This window comes from Python bivittatus, unplaced genomic scaffold (assembly GCF_059951505.1).
Source record: "Python bivittatus isolate LINGU-HERP-01145 unplaced genomic scaffold, Pbiv_v1 ctg000610_np1212, whole genome shotgun sequence".
Taxonomy (NCBI): Eukaryota; Metazoa; Chordata; class Lepidosauria; order Squamata; family Pythonidae; genus Python; species Python bivittatus.
Genome location: NW_028277088.1, coordinates 52195062 through 52217280, shown reverse-complemented (window position 1 = coordinate 52217280; position 22219 = coordinate 52195062). Strand labels below are relative to the sequence as shown.

The 22219-nt window shown below is 39.0% G+C and overlaps 1 protein-coding gene across 3 annotated transcripts in view; it reads left to right on the top strand.

Moving 5' to 3' along the window:
- GLI3 (GLI family zinc finger 3) overlaps window positions 1-22219 on the top strand; it is a 278516-nt gene that overhangs the window by 137684 nt on the left and 118613 nt on the right. For all 3 annotated transcript variants that reach the window (XM_088150011.1, XM_088150009.1, XM_088150010.1), the window contains exon 5: window positions 19145-19250. In XM_088150011.1, coding sequence (XP_088006137.1) covers window positions 19145-19250 — 106 coding nt within the window. The remainder of the gene's footprint in view (window positions 1-19144; window positions 19251-22219) is intronic.

Sequence of the window (22219 nt, the reverse complement as noted above, 5' to 3'; positions counted from 1 at the left end):
AAAATGGCAGCAGGTGCTCTGGACTGATGAATCCAAATTTGAAATATTTGGCTATAGCAGGAGGCAGGTTGTTCGCCAAAGGGCTGGAGAGCGGTACAAGAATTAGTGTCTGCAGGCAACAGTGAAGCATGGTGGAGGTTCCTTGCAAGTTTGGGGCTGCATTTCTGCAAATGGAGTTGGAGATTTGGTCAGGATCAATGGTGTCCTCAATGCTGAGAAATACAGGCAGATACTTATCCATCGTGCCATACCCTCAGGGAGGTGTGTGATTGGCCCCAAATTTATTCTGCAGCAGGACAACGACCCCAAACATACAGCCAATGTAATGAAGAACTATCTTCAGCATAAAGAAGAACAAGGAGTCCAGAAAGTGATGGTTTGGCCCCCACAGAGCCCTGATCTCAACATCATGGAGTCTGTCTGGGATTACATGAAGAGACAGAAGGATTTGAGGCAGCCTACATCCACCGGAGATCTGTGGTTAGTTCTCCAAGATGTTTGGAACAACCTACCTGCTGAGCTCCTTCAAAAACTGTGTGCAAGTGTACCTAGAAGAATTGATACTGTTTTGAAGGCAAAGGGTGGTCACACCAAATATTGATTTGATTTGGATTTTTCTTCTGTTTGCATTTTGAAAATTAATAAACATAAACAATTACAATATATATTTTTGAAAGCATTCTTACTTTATGGTATTTTTCCACACCTGCCTAAAACTTTTGTACAGTACTGTACCATGGTGTATATTTCAGTGTCTAGGTGATATAGCAGGCTTAGTAAAGGGCCCCAACTTCTGTGTGACTAATGGGCTGCATTTGACTTGATGGGTCAGAAATTGTGCATATCTGCTGTACCACATTCTCAGCACTTGCAGCAAATTTTAAGATGGCAGTGAGAGGTAGAGATATTTTCTCTAAGCATAGAAAGAATCCTATCAGATCAGACCAACTCTTTTGTCTAATTCAGAATTTTATAGGATGACTGTGTAGTTTTAGGAAGCTGTCAAGTAGGATATGAAGACAATAGCCTCCTCTCATTGTTCACCTTTTTTTTTTTCCCCAACTGAAGAGAATGTTGGAAAGAAATTATGCAAAGGAGTTGCAGATTCTATTAGTCCATCAGCAGGATAAATCTTTGTAAACAGAATGGAATGGGATCAAATTTGGTGTGAGGAGAAGAGCTGGCAAAAGAAAGATGGAGTTCAGGAATGGGCTAGATGTATCCCCAAGTGCATCCCTATTGGAGAGGCCATTAGGCAGTCACTTGGAATGTTGCTAAGGAATTGGAAAGAATTCCAGAAGGCATGTTCCGTGTGCGTTCCATACCTTGTTGGTTTGTCTCACAGCACATGGAATGTTAAGTGCTGTCTCTGAAAGATTCCAGTCAGTTCTTGGTAAAGCTGTTGATAGAACCATCCACTATTAATGTGTGTAAGCTTTTTAAAACCAGTCCTTGAAAAGCCATCTAAGCAAATGTCTATCAGCAGTGATTCTATCTTACTTATGGAATTTATTAACAACAGAACAGATTTGTATTCTGATTATTTTTTCCTGGATGATTAACTTTTGGCTTTTGGCATTGTTTCTTTTCTTAACAAGTCTTCATATTACTTAACAGTCCTATTTTCAGATGTAGGCAGAAATAGAAATGTATTATAATAAATAAATATGCAGCATTTCTGTCCCATACTTGTTGGGGGAGAGCAGTTAAACCAGCTATGAAAACAGCAATGACAACAAAACTGGGTGACAGACTTTAGTTGAGATTAGACTTGGTGATTTCATACTGACTAAATCATCTTCTGAATCAGGAATTTCTAAATAATTCCACTTCTCATTATTTTGAAAAACCACCAGTGCATTCTGAGAGTTGAAATTATCAGTGCATTAGGACTGATCTGTATTCAGCAGTATTAATTTTCCAAGTATGTACTTTTACAATTATTAAAGGAAAATATGTGAATACAGAAATGTGTTAACAGCATATGTCTATCCAGGTCAATCCAGAGAGCTAGATTAAAGTGTAGATTTGACTGGCACTGGGTACAGAACTATTGTAGATCTCTTGAATTTGTTGGCTTTCATGGGCTCTGAGATGTAGACATGGAAAGCACACCAAAGTGCAACAGCAGCCCAAAGTGGCTTTTTTGGAGAGGAGGGGAGAGAAAAAAAATTAGTGCAGAGAGAACAGGAGGAATTTTAATCACCTTTCTGGCAGAATCCATTTTGCCATTATCTTGCAAAGCCCACATTATTAAGTTCATTAAAGATCCAGGAGTTGTTTTTAAAAACTGTGTGGCAAATCAAGATTTTGATGATCTCTATCAATTCCACAAGAAGTCCACACTTCTAAATAACATTGTGAGATGCACAGAACATTTCATTTCTGGTTTGTTTTCTTGAATCTATGTACATGTTTTGTTAGTAGAACTACAGGCAGTTTGAGGGGAGTGTTATAACATCTGTCAAGAGGGGGACTTAAAAGGAAAATGTATCCCACCCTTCACTAACTAGACTTCCTTATATAAATATTCCTTCCCTGTGCCATTTTCTTATGCATGGATAATATTTCTGAACATTGCATGGAAATAGTACATATTTCTATCTCTGGGACTTGCTTGAGTTACACGATTCACATGGGCAGAAGGTCATGCTGCACCACATGAGCAAGAAATAAAGTTAATTGTGAATGTATTTCAGCCTGGCTGACCTTGTCTGGGCTTGGAAACTAAACAAAGTTAGACCTGCTGGATGGAAGACTTCCAAAGAATCATAGTGCTGTGGGCTGGACTTGGTTATTAATAAATTGTGTTTGGAATGCTTATATATTAAAAGTGTACTTTTACACAGGTGTTTTCTTTGTGAAGGTAAAAATAAAGAGTTTTTGAAACTTTTTAAAGCAGTACAACTGTTTTAAATCTGTCCACAGTGAAATTACAGATTCTGGAAAGCAATAAAGCTCTGGTTGAAAGCAATCCAGCAGCTGTTTAACCAATACCTGCAGCACATCCAGCAAGCTAAGGAGCTATCAGAGCCTTCCAGTTGCTGAAATAATTTCTTGTCTATTTTCTTCCAGCTTAGATAGCCATTTTTAGCATTTGGCATCCAGATTGTTGAGGAGCCACTGAAAATAAATATTTTCCCATAAGCTGTTTTGGTTTGCATACCACTCAAAGGTGCTAAAACAGACACCAACTATGTATAATATTTGTTTGTGCTGCCTTGCCTTGCTAAGATGGGGATTCCAGCTGGAACAATGCTCTATTTTCTTGTGTTTGCTCTGGATCCCCTCTGCTAGCTTTTTACATAGGGTAAAGAAACAAGCTCTGGAAAACTGTATAAGAGCCAGACTCATGACTCTAATGAGTGAAGTATGATGTGGAATTCTCTACTAGATTTCAATGAGAAAATCTAAATACTCTTTCTTTATGTGAGTGTAATCACTGGAGATCTTTCCTTTTTTATGCTCTTATATGTAGGTCAGATGGAACAACTTGGTAAATTTAGATCTGAAGGAGTTTCAGATAAGGATCCAAGAGTTCAGTACTGTACAAAGGGTGAGCATAGACTATACACCTTACATACTACACACCTTAAATACAGGGGGTTTTCAGTTAATGATCACTCATTCAGTGACCATTCAAACCTGCGACAGCACTGGACGATTGGAAATTAATGACCAGTCCTCAGTGTTCCGGCTGTCACAGTGTCCCTGCAGTCACGTGATCACAATCCAGGTGCTTGGCACCCAGTTGGTGATTATGATGTCACAGTGCCCTGCGGTCACTTGGTTACCATTTGCGACCTTCTTTGCCGGCTTCTGACAAGCAAAGTCAATGGGGAAGCTGGCAGGAGGTTGCAAAAGGCAACCACATGACATCCTTGCTTAACGACCCATGGTGATTCACTTAACAACAGCAACCGGGAGTGCTGGAACTGCTGTTGCTAAGTCATAATCGCTCCACTAAGCGATGGAGTCATAAAGCGCAAGGTCGCATGACATTGCACTTTATGACTCCATCGCTTAGCGATGGCAATTCCAGTCCCAATTACTATAGTTGACTGAGGACTACCTGTCTAGAGTTCTCTGCTCCTGCTTCAGAGAGAAACATTAGTTGCTTCCAGGATCCAAAAAACTAGCTTGCCAGTCTTTCTTAGTATCATTCAAACTACTTTAGAATTACATTGTTAACTGCCCTTATTGCTCCACAGAGAACATCAATTACTTCATACAGAAGTAAAAATCATACAGAAAGCCCCATTTATCTTGCTTTTGAAATAGTTTCCAGCTATTTCTTATTGTTTGTGAACCATTTAGGTAACAAATAAAATACTAGGACTATTGACTATTACCAGGATTACTTGAAACAGTATTCTGGGTCCATTAACCTTTTTTTTTTTCCCCACCCCCCAAACACTAAATTTACACGTTATCATACTTGGGGACATCACTGCATGGTAGTTGGCCCCCAGCCTGGCCTTAAATAGCCATTTTTCACTAGAGGAATGTCACAAGACAATCAGTTCCTAAAACAATATTTAGCCTTATTTCAGCAAAATAGAAGATGGAGTATTAATTGTTCTTTTGTTCATGTCTTTTTAACATACACATTTTAAAGTTTCATGACAGTAATTGGAATCTCTCAGCAAGATAAAGTGGTGTGAACAGAATAAAGTGATGCAATTAGAGAGTTGGATGAGACCTGTATGAAGGGAGATTCTGTATTTTGCACTGAAGGTGTGTTTATTTACTGTGCATGTAGTAGGCATCAGAAGATAAAAACAGCTCAAGAATGGGCATATCACCATCTTAACTGAGCTTCCGTATCAATACAGTATGATTGCATTTAATCAAGTTCGATAAAAATACATCTGAAGTTGGTGGAACACCTATTATAACTGTCATAGGACCTCAACAGTTACCTATGCCTTTGATTCAAGAAGCCCTCCTAAAAGATTGAATTTTATTTGACATTTTTATAGAAAATATTATCATTAAAATTTTTCAGAAGGCTTGTTCACTAAGAAGGTAGAAGAAAAACTTTGCTTCATAAACATTGGGTAATTCTTATTTAAGAAGGAGAGAACAGTACCTTTAATTTAAAAATCAAGAATGAATGAAGGTCCAAGGAGGGGCACAAATGATGAAATGTGTATGTTGCATCATGCAAAACTTAATGTCTTTGTGTCAGACATCAGGATACAAGTATGAGGTTTTTATCTGATTAATTTCATTGTGGTTTGCCCATTAACCCAGACAGGGACAAAATCAAGACTGAGAAGAAAGCAAGAAAAGAGTTTATATGTTGGAACAAAAACATACTTTTAAGTACATTATCACACAGTTGGATTGGAGTTTCTTCATCTGCAATAATCAGGATTTAAATTGTTTCTTGATTCAGAGCTCTTGGGAATTATACCTCACAAATTTCCTGGTAAGTTGCTTTGTGATCAGAGATGAAGTCTAATTATTACTGAAGTGGCAAGCTGTTTGAATTATACTGGTCCATGTGCGAATTTAAATAGCTGATTTTAAAGAAAAAAACACTCTTCACATAAATAATTCTGTCTTCAAACAGGTTGTAGTATCTGTTGTAGATTTAATGTTTTATGTATGTTCCAGAACAGCCCTTAAGAGCATTATTAGCATGATGAGAAGTTAGTAAAATTTCTAGTTCTTGTTTTTTTAGGTTATTCTTCCATATATCTTCTGACCAGATAAGTATTCTAATACAGAAATCCTAAGTGAGGTGATGTGTAGTATATAGTACATACCATTCTATTAAAAATGAAAGGGTAGCCAGCACTATTCATGGGTTACATATTAGGGAAGGATCTATTTGAACAGTCTGCCCCAGGAGTCTGATTGACCTGCTGGGGTTCCAGAGGGAACTTGGAGTTCTTCCTGAAGATCTGGTGCACAGTTCAATAGAAGCCTTAGTTGCTGCTTGGAATAAGCAAAAAAAGGTGGCTTTGGATTAGATCATACTTATACAGAGTCTCTAGAGAGTTTCCTGGTCTTCAGAGGAACTCCATAAGATACAGACAGCCCTCTACTTACGAACTTTTGAGTTACGAACTTTCGCCGATACAAACAAACCTGTTCAGAACCTCAACTCCAACTCCAAAAAGAGGAGGAGGCAGGACAGCAGTGTGGGCAGAGGAGCCCTGCTGCCAATGCTCTCTGCATTCTGCGGGTTATCGCTTCTTGCATTGGCAGCAGAAGACAGGGCTCCTCTGGCCACACTGCTGCCCTGCCTCCTGCTTCCTCCTCTTTTTTAAAACTTTTTTACTTGGTTGGACTTACAAACAGCTTCTTGGAATGTAACCTCTTCGTAAGTACAAGACTGTCGTAGAGTGGCATAAAAGATGCCTAGAGTGCCCCTGGAAGAAGACAAAAAGGAAGTCTGACCAACTATGTGTTTGAGCCTGAATTAAGGACTATCTTGTGGCAATAGAAGCAGCAAAATGCACTCATTTCTCTGCCTTTATTGTATCCATAAGTGACCCTGTTTCAGGTGACTAGTCTCTTCTGGGTAAGGAGGGATCTGGAGAACCCTTGCAAGTTTGCTGTGAGGATTATGCTAGACATCTGTTGGATGAAGTTGCTCAGATGTGCTCGAAATTGGTCTCTGGGTGTGCTGGTTCTGTGGAGATGACTGGGGCCCAGTCTTGTGCAGTTATCTGGGCTGAGTTCAATCTGGTGACCACCAAGGAAGTGGACAGGGTCCCTGAGACTGTGAATGCTGCTATCTGTATGCTGGATCCATGTCCATCTTGGTTGGTCAAGGTCTCCCAGGAGATAACAGGTAGCCAGCTTCTTGTGGTGATGAATACCTCTTTGCAGGTTGGGGTGGTTCCAGCTGTCTCAAGGAGCATGTGACAGTAGGCCTTTTCACAATTACCTTTGCACCCATTCCTAGATCAGGAGACACTGCTCAGGGTCACTCATACCCTACTCACCTCTTGACTGGATTGTTGCACCATGTTCTACTTGAAGAGCATGTGGAAGCTTCAGCTGGTCCAGAATGCAGCAGCACATGCAGTATTGGACACCTCACAGTATGCCCACGTAAAGCTGCTGCTTTGTGAACTGCACTGGCTCCCAGTAGGCTTCCAGCTGCAATTTGAAATGCTTGTCATCATCTTTAAGCCTACAGGGCATGGGCCCAGGTTACTTGTGGGATCTGTTTTCCCTGATGGTTTTTACCTGTCCCATCAGAGTAGGTGTCTTCTGGGTCCCATTGATGAAGCAATGTTGCTTGGTGTGCCTGCTCTGTCTTGGCATCTGTCTTGTGGAATAGCCTTCTCCTGATTTACCAATTACCCCAAGCCTGTTGGGCTTCTACGAGGCCATAAAGATCTGGTGGTTCCCCCTGGAACTGGAGCCAGGCTGCTAATGGAGCTCTGATGGGGTAAAGGTCTATTGAGATTTTTTAGGGGCCTTGATTGTGCACACTTTCTCTTTATGCTATGGATTGTGATTTAGCGCTCTCTCTCTCTCTCTCTCTCTCTCTCTCTGATTGTTTAACAAGTGGCAGTGTTTGTTTAAAAATAATCCTCATTATTATGGTAGTAGTAATAAGACTGTAATAAGGGAGGTGGGACTTGCTGGCTTTATTTTTACCCTGTTTTCCTCAGGAGATCAAAGTAACATACATAGTATTTCTTCATTTTTTCCTCTCTCCTTCCTTCCTGCCTTGTGAGTTTTCATGGAGTTGAGCTTGAGTCTCTCCAATTCTTGCCCAAGTCCAGGGTAAGAAGCCAACAGAAAGCCATGTTGGCAGCTTTTATTTATATACATGTTTGATCTATGCAATGTCTTCTCAGTAGGAACATTTTCAAATAATTGAAGATTTCCATATGAATACTCGAGTTTCATTTTTTTTTGTACCTAGTCCTGTAGCCCATACTGCTTCTTGTGCATTTTAAAGTTTTAATTCCCTCAGTAAAATTAATTCTACCAAGTTAGTACCTTCTTCTCACTCTCTCCCTTTTAGCATGTTGTTTTCCTGGCAGTAGAGTACACAGCATTTCAAAGCTGGTTTGTGAAGCCATCAGTCAGGAAATGTTATGATAACTAGGGGATGGCCAGGTTTAGCGGCACTTCATTCTGCTTCAGCAGTTTTAGTCTGACTTTGGCAAAAAAACGTTATGTGGTATTTTGTCAAGAGCCACAATACAGGATGACTAGAGTGCAGCTTCTTATTATATATATAGCTTGAGTTTTGATGTTCCACCCTTATACTGTTTGTGTGTAAATAATAAGCTCTAAGCTAGATAATTATGGGGAATGCCAGTTAGGCTGGTTTTTCCTCGTCATGCGAGGTGGACGTAGACAGCTCTGTTACAGTGATGGAATAGCATGCTTTCCTCTTCCACCCCTTAAATGGAAACAGCAAAGAAAGCACAACCAAGTTTCAGTGACCAACTTAATTTAAGAGGACTTGGAAAGAAGCTCTAAAATGTTTGGCCCAGCTTGTTTTGGAAATTACGTGTAATACCAAGCATGCCCTCGGATGTTTCACAGCTATTCTTGGAAGAATTAACGTGATGCTGGGTGTATGTTATAACACAATGATCATATTGCTGGATTTCATTCGATTTATATGCTGAGAAGTATTGAACAGGGTTGAAATGTGTCTGACATTTGGGTAATTTCGTCTTTATAAATAAAGCTTACCTGACATCCATCAGGTCTGTTTTCTTAATATACTTGATTTATTTGAAAGTAGTTTTGAGGTTCTTAATGGGGCAAGTGTATCTTTGTGCTTTTGATTTTTTTTATAGGAAGTGGTATGCCTGTTTTAAATAACTACATAGAATATTTTAGCATAGTTATTTTTGTTAACGTAAAAGTTGATGTATGTATCTCTGTGTATGTCTATGCAGTTCCTCATTTATGAATTTCTGTTCATTTGTCAAACTGAAGCAATGTGGAACTGTATTTTGCATCAACATTTGGCCACCTGAATAAAAATTTAATTCATTCCTAGCCACCAATAGATTATTCATCTCTTTACTGCTGATGTGAAATCAATATAATTCAGGCTGTACTCTGCCCTGAAAATAGTTCTTATAAAAGTTAAAAGCCAGCAAGATAGCAATATCAGTGCCATCTTTTATCAACTATCTAGTTCAAACTTGATTTTGATCTTCCTTCCTTCCTTCCTTCCTTCCTTCCTTCCTTCCTTCCTTCCTTCCTTCCTTCCTTCCTTCCTTCCTTCCTTCCTTCCTTCCTTCCTTCCTTCCTTCCTTCATGGGAGAAGGATCTGATTTTTTTAGACTCTTGATGAACCATTTACTGGAGGCTACTTTACATCACCTCTGTTTGCTTGTATCCTGTTCCAATTAGCACTATTTCCGAAATAAGAGTCCCCTTGTCAAATACTGAGTGGCATTATGTATAACATTTCTTTGCATGGGTGATGGCATACAAACTAACTCAATGTGCATTATATTTTAATATGTTTGATATGTTTATATGTTTGGTATGTTTTTAATAACAGGTAGCAGTGTGATTTTGAGGGAAGCTAGATGCACTGTATTACTCCAGTTAAATACTGACGAAGTGAATGTGTGAATTTTATAAAAGAAATGTAAATTTGTTACCTTTTTCAGGATATCAGAAGCAGAGATGTGTAGGTAAAGTTTTTCCTGGCACTAATAAGCAGTGATGGAAAAATAAATACTGTATTAGATGATTTCATTGTTGACTGTAACCATTAAAAGCACAGTGTCTCTTAACCATAAAAATGGCACAGTTGTATCTTTACATGAAGTCAAACTATTTATCCATATAATTCAGTACTGATTGGCAGTGAATCTCCAAGTTCTTAGGAGAAATATTGCTTCTTCCCTGGTGTGTGGCCCTTCAGACTAGAAGTTACTAGCGACTGCATCTGGGACCTTGCTTGTACAAAACAGGTGGTCTTATTACAGATGTACAGATACAGTATACTCCATTAGACTTAAGTATACACATTTTTAATTTAGAAGATACCAAATGAGAAGCCAGAGAAACAGATTTGAGTTTGTTGAAATGAAGCTCTAATTGGTGTTAAGTCTGGGGATTTGGCTTTTGTGCACCCAGTTTATTTTTCTCAGACAGTAAGTCAGACATGCTTTAAGAAAAATTGGTAGTATGATTAGCATCATGATGTTAGAATAGTTGTGAAGGAAATTGCCTCCATTTGGATATACTGTATCTTCACTCAAAAGACACCAATACCACAGGTGTTTTAGCCTATTTTGGACATACAGTATTATCTTTGCAGTCTGTATTTCAAGCAGTGTGAAGAAATGTTTGTCTTGGAAAAGATGAAGGAAACAAACCTTTTAAAGGATATCACTCTGTTTATGGTCAGTACTTTCATGGGTGATTACAGAAACAGGTTTTTATGTAGAATGAGCAAGTTCTTCTTACTCTGCATTATTTCCAGAATAACTCCTATAGAGGACATTGGTATATCTCAGACAGTCTTCTGAATTAAAGTTTATTGAACTAAAATTTCTTTTTTAAAAAATACGGTATTGTATACCACCCTTCTTGATTTAAAATTGTTTTACCTCTGAAGCCACATAATCCTCCACATATTTTGAAAGTCTGTCAGTATCAGTATCAGCTCTCTATATTTCTAATTGTTATGGAGAGTGGTGAGAGCACTAATGTAGACAGTTTTTTTTACTAGTCATACTGCAGTTAATGTTCAAAAAATATATATCCATGTAAAAGGCAGTAGAAGTGCACTCAAAATTATTATTCTAAGTTGTACTATACTATACCATACTATGACAGAATCATTATAAAATTATTGCAGTTGTCCAAGATGCAGGATCAACTCATATTTGTTACCAAGAAAGCAATATAAAAGCCAAATTCTAAGAATTAGCCTTTAAAAATAGATTTTATGTTAATTAAATCTTGATTAATATGTTAAGGATCTGATCTGATCTGTCTATATGAATTTATATGCATATTTAGCTCATTTAACTAGGACCTGAGAAGCATGCTCATTACATTTGCATACATTGGAATGATTTATGATATATTGATGGGCTCTGTATTTACCCTATTGTAAATATTTTTTTTCTTTTGAGAGTCTGCACAGTATAAACGGAATATTCTGTGTCAGTGATTTTTAAAGCTAGATTACTGTTCTTTGTGGGCTACCACATTTTCGTGCCATATTGGGAAGCTTATTTGAACAAATTCCAAATGAAAGCCTCCATTGGCACTTTTGAACTATGTGGGGTAAGAATGGAAATTTAAAATATTGTTAGATCTGCATATACTTACAGGAAACAAAGGCCATTTTTCATCTGATTTTATATTTAAAAACTGAGGGCCTTGACTATATGTTAAAAGGAATATGTTTCTGCTGATTTGCATTTTCTATACTAAGGTTCCATATGCACTTTTGAAATTTGGAGACTATGTCTCACAATATTGGTGTATTGGAATATTGGTCCATTCACAAAAATGATGGAATCAGAATAGAACTTAAAGTCAGTTTTTATACTTATTAGAATAATTGCTATAACCTAATGCCATCAGATCACATTATCTCCATTTGTAATGAGTCCATATACCAGACTTGTAAATGAAATGAGATTAGGAATAGAAATGTCTGATTTATAAACCATAAGTGTCATTTGCATGTAGTAGAACCTTCCACTAATTCATCTAAAATCAGTGTTTTCAGAATTTCTGATTATATAAGTGAGAAGTTTTAAAGCCAAATTAAAAGTAAATGGAGAAAATAGACATTTGGCATGCACCTCTACACAATTTAACAAAGGAAGCTTGCATCACTAATACTTACCTGCGTTTTAGGAGTTGTATGAACCATGTCAGTCCAAAATATAAAACTTTGGAAAACTGAAAATTAAATATGATTCAAAAACTTAATGGAAGCTATTTTTAAAAGCATTCTCAATGTTGAAAAAAAAATTATAGCTACTGGGTCCTGTTTGGATTTAAAACAAGAATTAATTAAAAATCTGACATTGAGAAGCTTGACAGCTGTATGTATATGTACATTACTCAGAAGAACAAGACAAAATGGCTGTTAGATCTTAGCACTCATATTCATCAAGGAAGTAGGTCCTAAGTGTAAAGCCTATAGTGGAATTGTTATCCCATTCAGGAACTGCTGTGATATTTCCTTCATTAAACTACAAGTAGTTCTTGACTTACAACCATTTGTTCAGCGACCATTCAAAGTTATGGTGGCACTGAACAAAGGGAATTAAGACTGGTCCTTAAAGATATGGCTGTTGCAGCGCTCCCGGGGCCACATGATCAAAATTCAGGTGTTTGACAGCCTACCTGCACTTAAAACCACAGGGGTGCTTCAGTTCCCCCCAGCCACCTATCTCCCCCCCATCTATGCTCTTTTGGCCCCCTGTACTCCACAGCCCCTGCTACCCTATATGACCTTTGCCATCTTCTTGCTCCTGTTGGTAACCAAACATGCCCGGCCTGGCCCTTTGCAAGGCAGCTGCTGGCTGCATGAGGCTTTCTTCCCCAGGTTGTGCACAGTGGTTTCTTCGTGAGACCTGGAGAAGATGGCCTCATGTGGCCAACAGCTGCCTTGCAAAGGGCCAGGCCGGGCATGTTTGGAGCAGGAGCAGGTCAGGTGGGGCAGCAGAGCGCAGGGCGGTAGGGGCCTTGGAGTGCCGGGTAGCGAGGGCGACTATAGTGGGCTGAGGTGGCTGGGGCTTTGTGGTGTGCTGCTGGGCCAGGCTGGGGCTGGGCTTCGTGCTGCAAAGGGTTTCATGCTGTCCTGCAGCTCAGGCTTCTTGTAGCCCTGGAGTGGCAGTACACCAAGAAGCCCCTTTGCACCGTGCTGCTGGGCCAGGATGGAGCAGCTGAGCCTTCCAGGGGTGGCTGTGCACTGCTTTATGGCTCAGGGGCTTCTTGTAGCCCCAGAACTGTGGTACATCAAGAAGCCCCTTTGTGCCACGCAGCTGGGCTGGACTGGACTGGGCTGGGGCAGCTGAGGCTTTCAGGTGCGATTGTGGTTTCGCACTATGCTGCTGCTCATGGGCTTCTTGCAGCCCAGAGCCATAGTACACCAAGAAACCCCAGAGCTGCAGCTTGGCAAGCAGCCCCAGAGCCGTGCAGGCTGAGGCCCCTTGCTGCCCTGCAAGGCAGGGTGCAGGGCGGCCCAAAGGGTAGAGATGGGGGGGAATAGGTAGTTAGGGAGAGTTGAAAGGGAGGCAGTTCCTTACCAGGAATAACCAAGATTTGGGGCTGGAACGGACAAAGCCTAGAATGGCTTCAATCAGGGTGGGTCCTTGGATAACAGTTGGTGGAATTCAATTAGTGACAGCAATGGGGGGTGCCGGGATTGCTGTCACTAAGTGATGCAGTCACATGACATCACGTTTTATGACCGCATCACTTAGTGATGGAAATTCTGGTCCCAATTGTGGTCATAAGTTGAGGACTACCTGTACAACATAGAGATATATTGGAAAAACCTTTACCATATACCTCCAGTAACATAAGACATGTATTACTCCATTGGAAAACCATAAGATCCTTCCAAAATTACATATTTTAATGCAGATTTCTTGAAGAGAAACAGGTAATATAAGATTAATGGTGAATTTGATAATCATGTGGTAACTTCTCTTTAAAAAAAGAATCTAATTTTATTGCTGAAGAACTACTGTAGAGTTTATATACAGTAATTTAGAGTAACGTTTAATAGATGGCTAATAGATCTGGAATCTGTATAAACTTCTCCATTTATGTCCCCAATAGATGATGCATTATTATGTTGCTTAATTTATCTGAGTCTAAAAATCTAGACTTTTCTACACTTCTCCTTATCTTTGACTGGTGTAATATAATACAAGTTCTGTTCTGGAAGCATGAAGCTTGCTAAATCCAATATGGCCCAGCAGGGTATGTGTGCTTTATCAATTAAGCCATGGCATCTTGTGGGACCCAGGAAATGCATCTGCTGTGTTGCAGCTGCTGCCCTCTAGTATGATCTCCCCCCAGAGATTTGTATGTCTCCTCCCCTTATGTCAATCAGGAAATCATTAAAGACCTGATTATTCTCCCATGTCTTGAGGACAGGTTGCTTATGGAGCCCCTTTTTGTTTTGTTTTTGTTCTGGTTGGTTTAAGGTTGGCCAGCCTTAATTGTAAGCCAGCCAGAGTTGTTCTGGAGTCCAGGCAGCCTCAGAATTTGATAAATGAATGAATAAAATTCTTATTTAGTAGAAACCAAAGATCTGTATTGATTTTGAGATGGATGATATGCATAAAGAGTTAATAGTTCTTTAACTTTCACCTTGAGAATTTAACTTTAGCCAGTTATTAGTGCTTTTCATAAGAATTGTATCAGATAATTTGAACTCAAATACCTTAGTGGTGTTCCATTTTTTATTCCATTTGCTTAATAATTTTTTTATCTTTCAGCAAATCTAGCTGAAAGCAATTTTTGTGTACAGAAGAAAGGAAAATATGTTTTCATTGGGAAAAAATAATTGCATGCCAAATATCCTCTAAATTAAATTCACATATGTATACTTACAAAATATTATGAATTCAGGAATATACAGTGGAAGCTTGGTTTACGAACTTAATTCATTCCGTGACTCTGGTCACACCCCGAATTGGTCGCAACCCGAAGGAAATTTCCCCATAAGTTCAATGTAATTACCGTTAATCTGTTCTGGTGTGGAGGACAGGGAGGCGGCTATTGCTTGGAGGGAGAGTCCCCCTCCCTACGACCACGTGTCAGGGGCAGAAAAATGGCCGCGGACCACGTGTCAGGGGCGGAAAATGGCCGCGGACCACGTGTCAGGGGCGGAAAAATGGCCGCGGACCACGTGTCAGGGGCGGAAAATGGCCGCGGACCACGTGTCAGGGGCGGAAAAATGGCCGCAGACCACGTGTCAGGGGTGGAAAATGGCCACAGACCACGTGTCAGGGGCGGAAAAATGGCCGCGGACCACGTGTCAGGGGCGGAAAATGGCCACGGACCACGTGTCAGGGGTGGAAAAATGGCCGGGGACCGTGTCATGGGAGGGAAAATGGCCGCGTATCCTGTTCGTACCCTGAGGCGGAGTTCGCAAACCAAGGTAAATTTTTGCAGCCGGAGCTAGTCGTAACCCGAAAAGTTCGTTAACAGAGGCGTTCGTAACCCGAGGTACCACTGTAATTTAGATGGAGTGTTACACTCTAAAAGGGATCCAAAATTTGATAAAAATGAGCTCAGACACTTATATGATCCACTGGTTACTGTTTCAGTGCTTGAAAACAATTATATATCAGTTTTTGAGTATCTGCGGTTGGATTGTATACAGGTAGTCCTCAACTTATGACCACAATAGGGACTGGAAAATTCATCGTTAAGCAGTGTGGTCATTAAGCAAGGCATCATGTGACCGCATCTGATTTTATGACATTTTTTGCAGTGGTCATTAAGCAAATCACTGCAGTTGTTAAGTGAATCATGCGGTCATTAAGTGAATCATATGGTTCCCCATTGATTTTGCTTGTCGGAAACTGGCTGGGAAGATTACAAATGGCGATCATGTGACTCCAGGATGCTGCAACTGTTGTAAATACATGCTGGTTGCCAAGTGCCTGAATTTTGATCACATGACCGCAGGGGTACTGCAGTGGTCGTAAGTGTGAGGACTGGTCATAAGTAATTTTTTTCAGTGCCATTGTAACTTTGAACGGTCATTAAACGAATGGTCATAAGTTGAGGACTACCTGTAAATTCTACATTTTGTTCACCCAGTCGGGAAATAAATACTAAAAGCTGACCTTCTCCACCTGATACAGTTTCAATGTATCATTGGGAAAAACATAAGATGAGACTTTTTACTTTCAGCTGCTACTCTACTGATAAAAATCCCAACATCTGTTGCTCATTTAGAATTATTGCTCACCACCACCCCAAAACCATTTTTTTAATAAAAGCTGTTTATCTTTAGGAAGGATATGGTACAAAAAAGCAATTTAATTTGCCATATTCTTAAAACTTAACTAACACTTATCAACACTGTGCTGGAGAATTCAGCACTTCAACATTCCATACTGCAAAGGAGATTGCCATAGATATTATTAATATTAAAAATAGCAAGAAGGGATGTATTCTGTATGGATCCATGCCACACAGGGACTGTATTAGATCCCTAGGATTTAAAAAAATAATAAACCATGGTCATTAGTAGTCAAGCATTCTGGAACTCTCACCTCCTGCATCCTACACAAATTAATAAACTAATTGGGGGTGTTATTGTTAATGTTATGCAGTAAAATGAGGAAAGGAAAAGGAAATAAATTCTGATGAGTAATCTATTAAGATATATTAACCTTAAACGAAGGCAGATTTAAGGGTGGGAAAGAAAAAGCAAGGGAGAAGGGAAGAAAGAGGGAAAGAGAAGGGGGTAAAAAGAGCACAGATGTTAAAAAATCTACAATTGGTGATTTTTCCCTGTTCCCAAAGTTATACAGAAGAAACAAGCAAATAGATAATTAAACTCCCCCCCCCAAAAAAAATGAAATTGAACAGCCTGAATACAAGTAATAGCAAACATGAGGAAAAGAAATTAATCCACATCCTTCAGAAGAAATTTGAATTGGTAAAAGATTTTTCAGTCTCCACACTATTAAGAATGATTTCTAAGTGCCGCATGATAATTTCAAAGCAAACATGTTTGGAAATATTGAAGGTTCCCCCCCCCCCCCGCCCCGAGCAGTATATTTTGCTGTGCTGGAGACCTTTTTTTGTTATTGGACTTCTTGGGAAAAACATAAGATGAGACTTTTTACTTTCCCATTCAATTATTTGAGCAGCTCTGACCTTCTGTAAAATTTCACTCCTCATGACAAATCTAAGAAGCTTCCCAGTGAGCTTTTCAGCCATATGAAAAGAAGAAGCTGGAGCACAAGTTAAGTATTAAGTCCTCTCAATATCTAAATCTAGGCAAACCCAATACTTTCTTTATTATGGTTTCCATAAAAAGTACCAGTGACTTTTCTCACCTTCTAAAATTGTAATCATACATTAATTGGAGAGGGAGATTCCAGGGACTGTTGTTCTTAAAAGTATGTAGTAAATCAGATATAAATAAGTATACAGAATTCCCATAGACACATCTCATCTGATATTTGTAGTGTTAATTCTTTCTGAAGGAGAATGGTAATCACATCTTTCTCTGTACTTCTGAAAGTGCCAAAATTGTCACCTTAGTGGGGGGAAATGGTCATGAAATATTTTTGGGTGCTATCCAGACAAATAGCAAAAAAGCCTTCTCCATTAATAAAAATACATAGTAATAATGTACTTCTGGTTCTTATGGTAATAATTAAGAGAGCAATTAAACAGTTATCAATATGAAAAGACTGTAGGACTAGCTAGAAAATATTAGTATCTCTCCGATTACAGCACCATCTTACCTGGAAATTGGGTGGTATGGTTTACATAAGTTATTGAGTGAATTCGCTTGCTCGCTCTCTTTGTGATTGTGTGTTTATTGGAGGTGAATATGTGTGTTTATTTTCTGAAATAGATTTAACAGCTTTGATTCATATCTCTCACTAGGTTCTAACTTGCTTATATTTAACGAAATAAATACACTACACGGATATGGTTATTGAAAGCCAAAAAGTCCAACTTAGGTTATCAGTGCTCATGCTTTAAAACACTGTTGTCTTTTTTCATGTTTGTCTGATTTATATAATGTATATAACATATATTTTATTTTTCATAGTACATGGGTTGGATTTTTTTAAAGCAATAAGTATAAATATATTCATGTATAATTCCTTAGTTGCCAGATTTATGTTCTTTTAGGGTTCTGCAGTATTACTCTACATTACAATACTACATTTTTTACTAATATTTCATTGTTTTTTCCTAACTCTTTAAAATCTAGTTCTACTATTTCTCAAGGTGTGCTTATGAAATACTAGCTGATCCATGTGATCCAACAGTACACACATCCATGACAGTTAAATACCTCTTTATGTAACATCCATTAAAAGTGGCTCAAAGAGAACATTATATATGAATATTCACATTTGCCATGGCAAAATGAAAGTATTTGTTTCTTAAGCACTTGGCTTGGGTTCATATAAATGAAAGTTACACTGAACTCAGTTAAACTGTTATCTTTGTCATATGCTTCTCCAGTCTTATTGGCAGAACTGAATGTCTCCTGCAGTTCTGCAGGACTGTAGAAAATGTTTGAAACGAGATCTGGGGAGTCAACATTCAGTGGTAAAGAACATTCTTTGTGAAGATGCTAGGTTCAGTCCCTGGCATCTCTGCCAAACAAAAATCAGGTTCCAGATAATGTCTATTTGTCTGTGACCCTGGAAAGCTAACAAGTCAAAGTAGACCTGACTGGGTTAGATGGAAAAATAGGTTTATCTGAACATCCTAAATTAAACCTGAGAGGACCTATTTCTCTGCTGAATAATGCTGAAATCTGAGAAGTAGTTACTGATTACTGAATGTGATCCCCGGTGTTCTGGGACAGAACTTATGTCCCTGAATAGTTGTTCTTCCTCCCTACAGTCATCAAAATTAGAGTTATACAAAATGACCAGAAAAGTAAAGAAATACACAAATGAGTTCAATTACATTAGTCATATAGAGGTAGTAATTGGTTAGTCCATTGCTAAGTGACATGGTTGTAAAGCACAACATCACATGACCACTCCAATTTACGGTAGTTGCAGCTGTTTTGATCGTGGTCATTAAGCACAACATCATGTGATCATCATTTGTGACCTCCTGCTGGCTTCCCAGTTGACTTTACTTGTTGGAAGCTGACAGTGAAGGTCACAAATGGTGATCATGTGACCACAGGACACTGTGACTGTCGTAATTGTGAACTGGTTGCCAAGCATTTGAATCATGATCACGGGGACGCTGTGACAGCTGCAACTCCAAGGACTGGTCGTAAGTCTCCTTATTCAGCACCGTCGTAACTTTGAATGGTCACTGAACGAGTGGTCATTAACCAAGGACTACTTGTAGATATAGAATTCAGTAATTAGACAGCTGGTTTTTTTTAATGCAACATGTATGGATTGCTGATTTTTTTTTTTAACATCCTGTTAAAATTTCAGATAATGAGATCTGAACATTCTTTTTTCAGATCCACCTCACCTTTTCCCAACTTTCCACCCTCCAGTACCAATTGAGGCAAGACATCATGAGGGACGTTATCATTATGATCCATCACCTATTCCTCCACTACATGTGTAAGTATGAATATTCAAAAGAAAGAAATGAAGATCCTATTTGCTGCTTCAGACAATCTGTGGAAATGTATCTGCTAGCAAATACAGGCATCATAATAAAGGAATTTTCTTGACTTTTTTGAGGATCTGGATGGCAGAAATAGGTGGAAGCTGAACCCAAGTAAGACAGAGTTTCTGTTTGTACATCAGGGTTTTCTGTTGCCACCAGTGTGTTTCTCAACAGGGGGGTATTACCTATAAAGGAGTGGGTCTGTGATTTGGTGGCCTCTACCAAAACAGCAGGTAGAGGCTGAGGCCACAGGGGCCTATGGCCAGCTTTGTCTGGTGCACCAATTGCAATCTCCCTGGCTCAGGAGGAGCTAGCTATCATAATCCATTCCCTTGTTACCACCCAATTAGACTATTGCAATGTGCGTTAATGGGGCTACCCTTCAAGACTACTTGAAAACTGCAGAATACAGCAGCCCACATGCTTACTAGTTCTCACTGTTGGGAGCATATAACACCAATTTTATGGGTCCTGCACTGACTCCCTCCTAGTTTCCAGTTACAATTTAAAGTGCTGATTTTGACCAATGACCACCTTTATGGCTTGGCACCGGGATACTTCAAGACTGCCTGTTCCAACCAGCATCAGTCCAAACTATTAGAACATCCAAAGAGAAACTACTTATAATAACATTTTCGAGCAGTTCAGAAGGTTGAACGTCATCTTTTCTATGTCAGCACTGGTACTTTGGGACAGCCTTCTGACAGAAATGAGGCTAGTTTCCCCCTTGCTGTCTTTTTGGCAAATGTTAAAATGCAGTTATTTCAGAGGGCCTTTTCTTAAGTTTATACTTGATCCCATCTTGTACTTGTGAGGGGTTTTTTCCTTTACTTTTATATTTGGTTTTTTTTTATGGTTTTTGTCCTAAGATTTTTATGCTGGGATTGGAATTGATTTTAATCCAAACATGGATGTTTTCATTCTTGTTTTATATACACTGCATAAGCTGCTGAATGTTGTTTGATTGTGGTGAACTAGACGTTTGCGCAATCAATCAATCAATCAATCAATCAATCAGTCAATCAATCAATCAAGGGCATATATGGGCAGGATTAAATGTTACCTTAAGGCTCAAGGAAGGGAGGAAGAGAACAAAATAATGTTATCAGGTAAGTTAAGGGATCCTTAAAAGCAAGACTCCAAGTGTAAGCTGTTTCAGAGTTGTGACATCTTCTTCCTACTATCTTTTCCAATAATTTCCAAGGAGGTTTCAGCCAGTGAGAACAGATGAATATAACAAGTCTCAGATGATTCTAAGTAGGGAAAGACTGAAGTGTAATAATAGAAATTACACTTCAGATTGTTGAGTCCAAACCTTGCTTGTGCTAACAGCACATGCTGGGATCCTGTACCAACCAGGATGCTTCTTGATGGCAAGAGTTATCTGCAGAAAAAGCAGGAAATAATGCTTTTACGTGTGTAGCTTCTTAAGGATTAGAGGATTCATAGCCATTATATTTAAAAACATGAATCTGTACATGGAGGCACATGTACAAACCAACCATAGAATTGAAATCAAAAGTAAACCTATATCCAAGTACATGTTCAGGTGATTAATGAAGGTATGGAACATTTCTCACATTTGTGTATACATATTTGTCCATCAATTTTAAAATCTTTAGCCTGTTACAAATGTCACATTGCCCCAATATTGGCAATATGTTGCCCTCCACCCCTATATCTATTTTCTTTTCTTCTCTTGTCAGTGTTGGCATGGAATAGCTTCTACATCAGTGACAAACATTTATTTGTTAAATTTATGAGCAAGATCTCTTGATCGGTTAAAAGAACTTCCATCCCCCTGCTTCCCCCCTCCACTTTTTCAATTTTTACACAGTGCATATCCTGTGTGGAATTTCAGTTACATTGACCACCAGGAAGTACCACATGACCAATTTCATCCTTACCAAGACGACTCAGATGTGGATAGCTGCATGTTATTCTATGGGTTTGAAATGCTGTAAAAGCTACTGAACTAATGAGCCTTTGCACTTTAGATGACTCTATACCAGTGTTTTTCAATCGTAGGAACTCTAAGATGTGTGGACTTCAAATCCCAGAATTCCCCAGCCAGCATGGCTGGCTGGGGAATTCTAGGAGTTGTCGTCTACTCATCTTAGAGTTGTCAAGCTTGAGAAACACTGCTCTCTACAGCACATAAGCTTTAGGAGCTATCCCTGTCCTGGCATTCAGTGGTTGCAGGAAGGGGTATCTAGAAGCTCTCAGATTCGTACATACAGTCCACCTCCCTTAAGCTCTCAGAGCAGAGACTGTAAATACCATTCTGAGAGTGCCATGTATTGAGTATGTACAGATGTAGAGGTAAGGGATGTACTGTTTTATGAATCATACATTTCCCAACCTACTCTCTCAGGCCTGCTCTACTACAGAGTATCTGGCTGGATGAAACAAGATTTATGCAGGCCACATAACTATTAAGTGATATCCTTTTTACACAAGCCTACGAAGGTAATGCTAATGAAGTTGACTTCTAACCTTAGTTAAATCTTGATTTCGTGCCCTTTTTACAAAAGGAATACTAGTTAGCATTCATATTTAGAATTGCTACAAATAAAATATTTCATCATGCTTAAAGAAGGCAAGACATAAGGAGGGGGACTGTGTGTTGGAGAGGCAGTAAAGCAGGAAGCACCCATTCCCAAAGCTGCCTCCAATTTGCAAAGCATTATATTACTGGAATGATTTCTTTGTAGAGTGAAAGGGCAAAATTTACTCTTAACATTCTGGGAGTTTATTCTGTGGGTTTATTGAAGCAAAATAATGCCAGTGCTTTTTGCAATATTATAATGAACAGCTATAAACTGGTCCCCCAAATATTTTGTTGCAATTTATTCTCTACTGTATAATTTCATAAACACTAAATTAAAAAGTACTGAAGTTTGCAATATACCACCAGCTA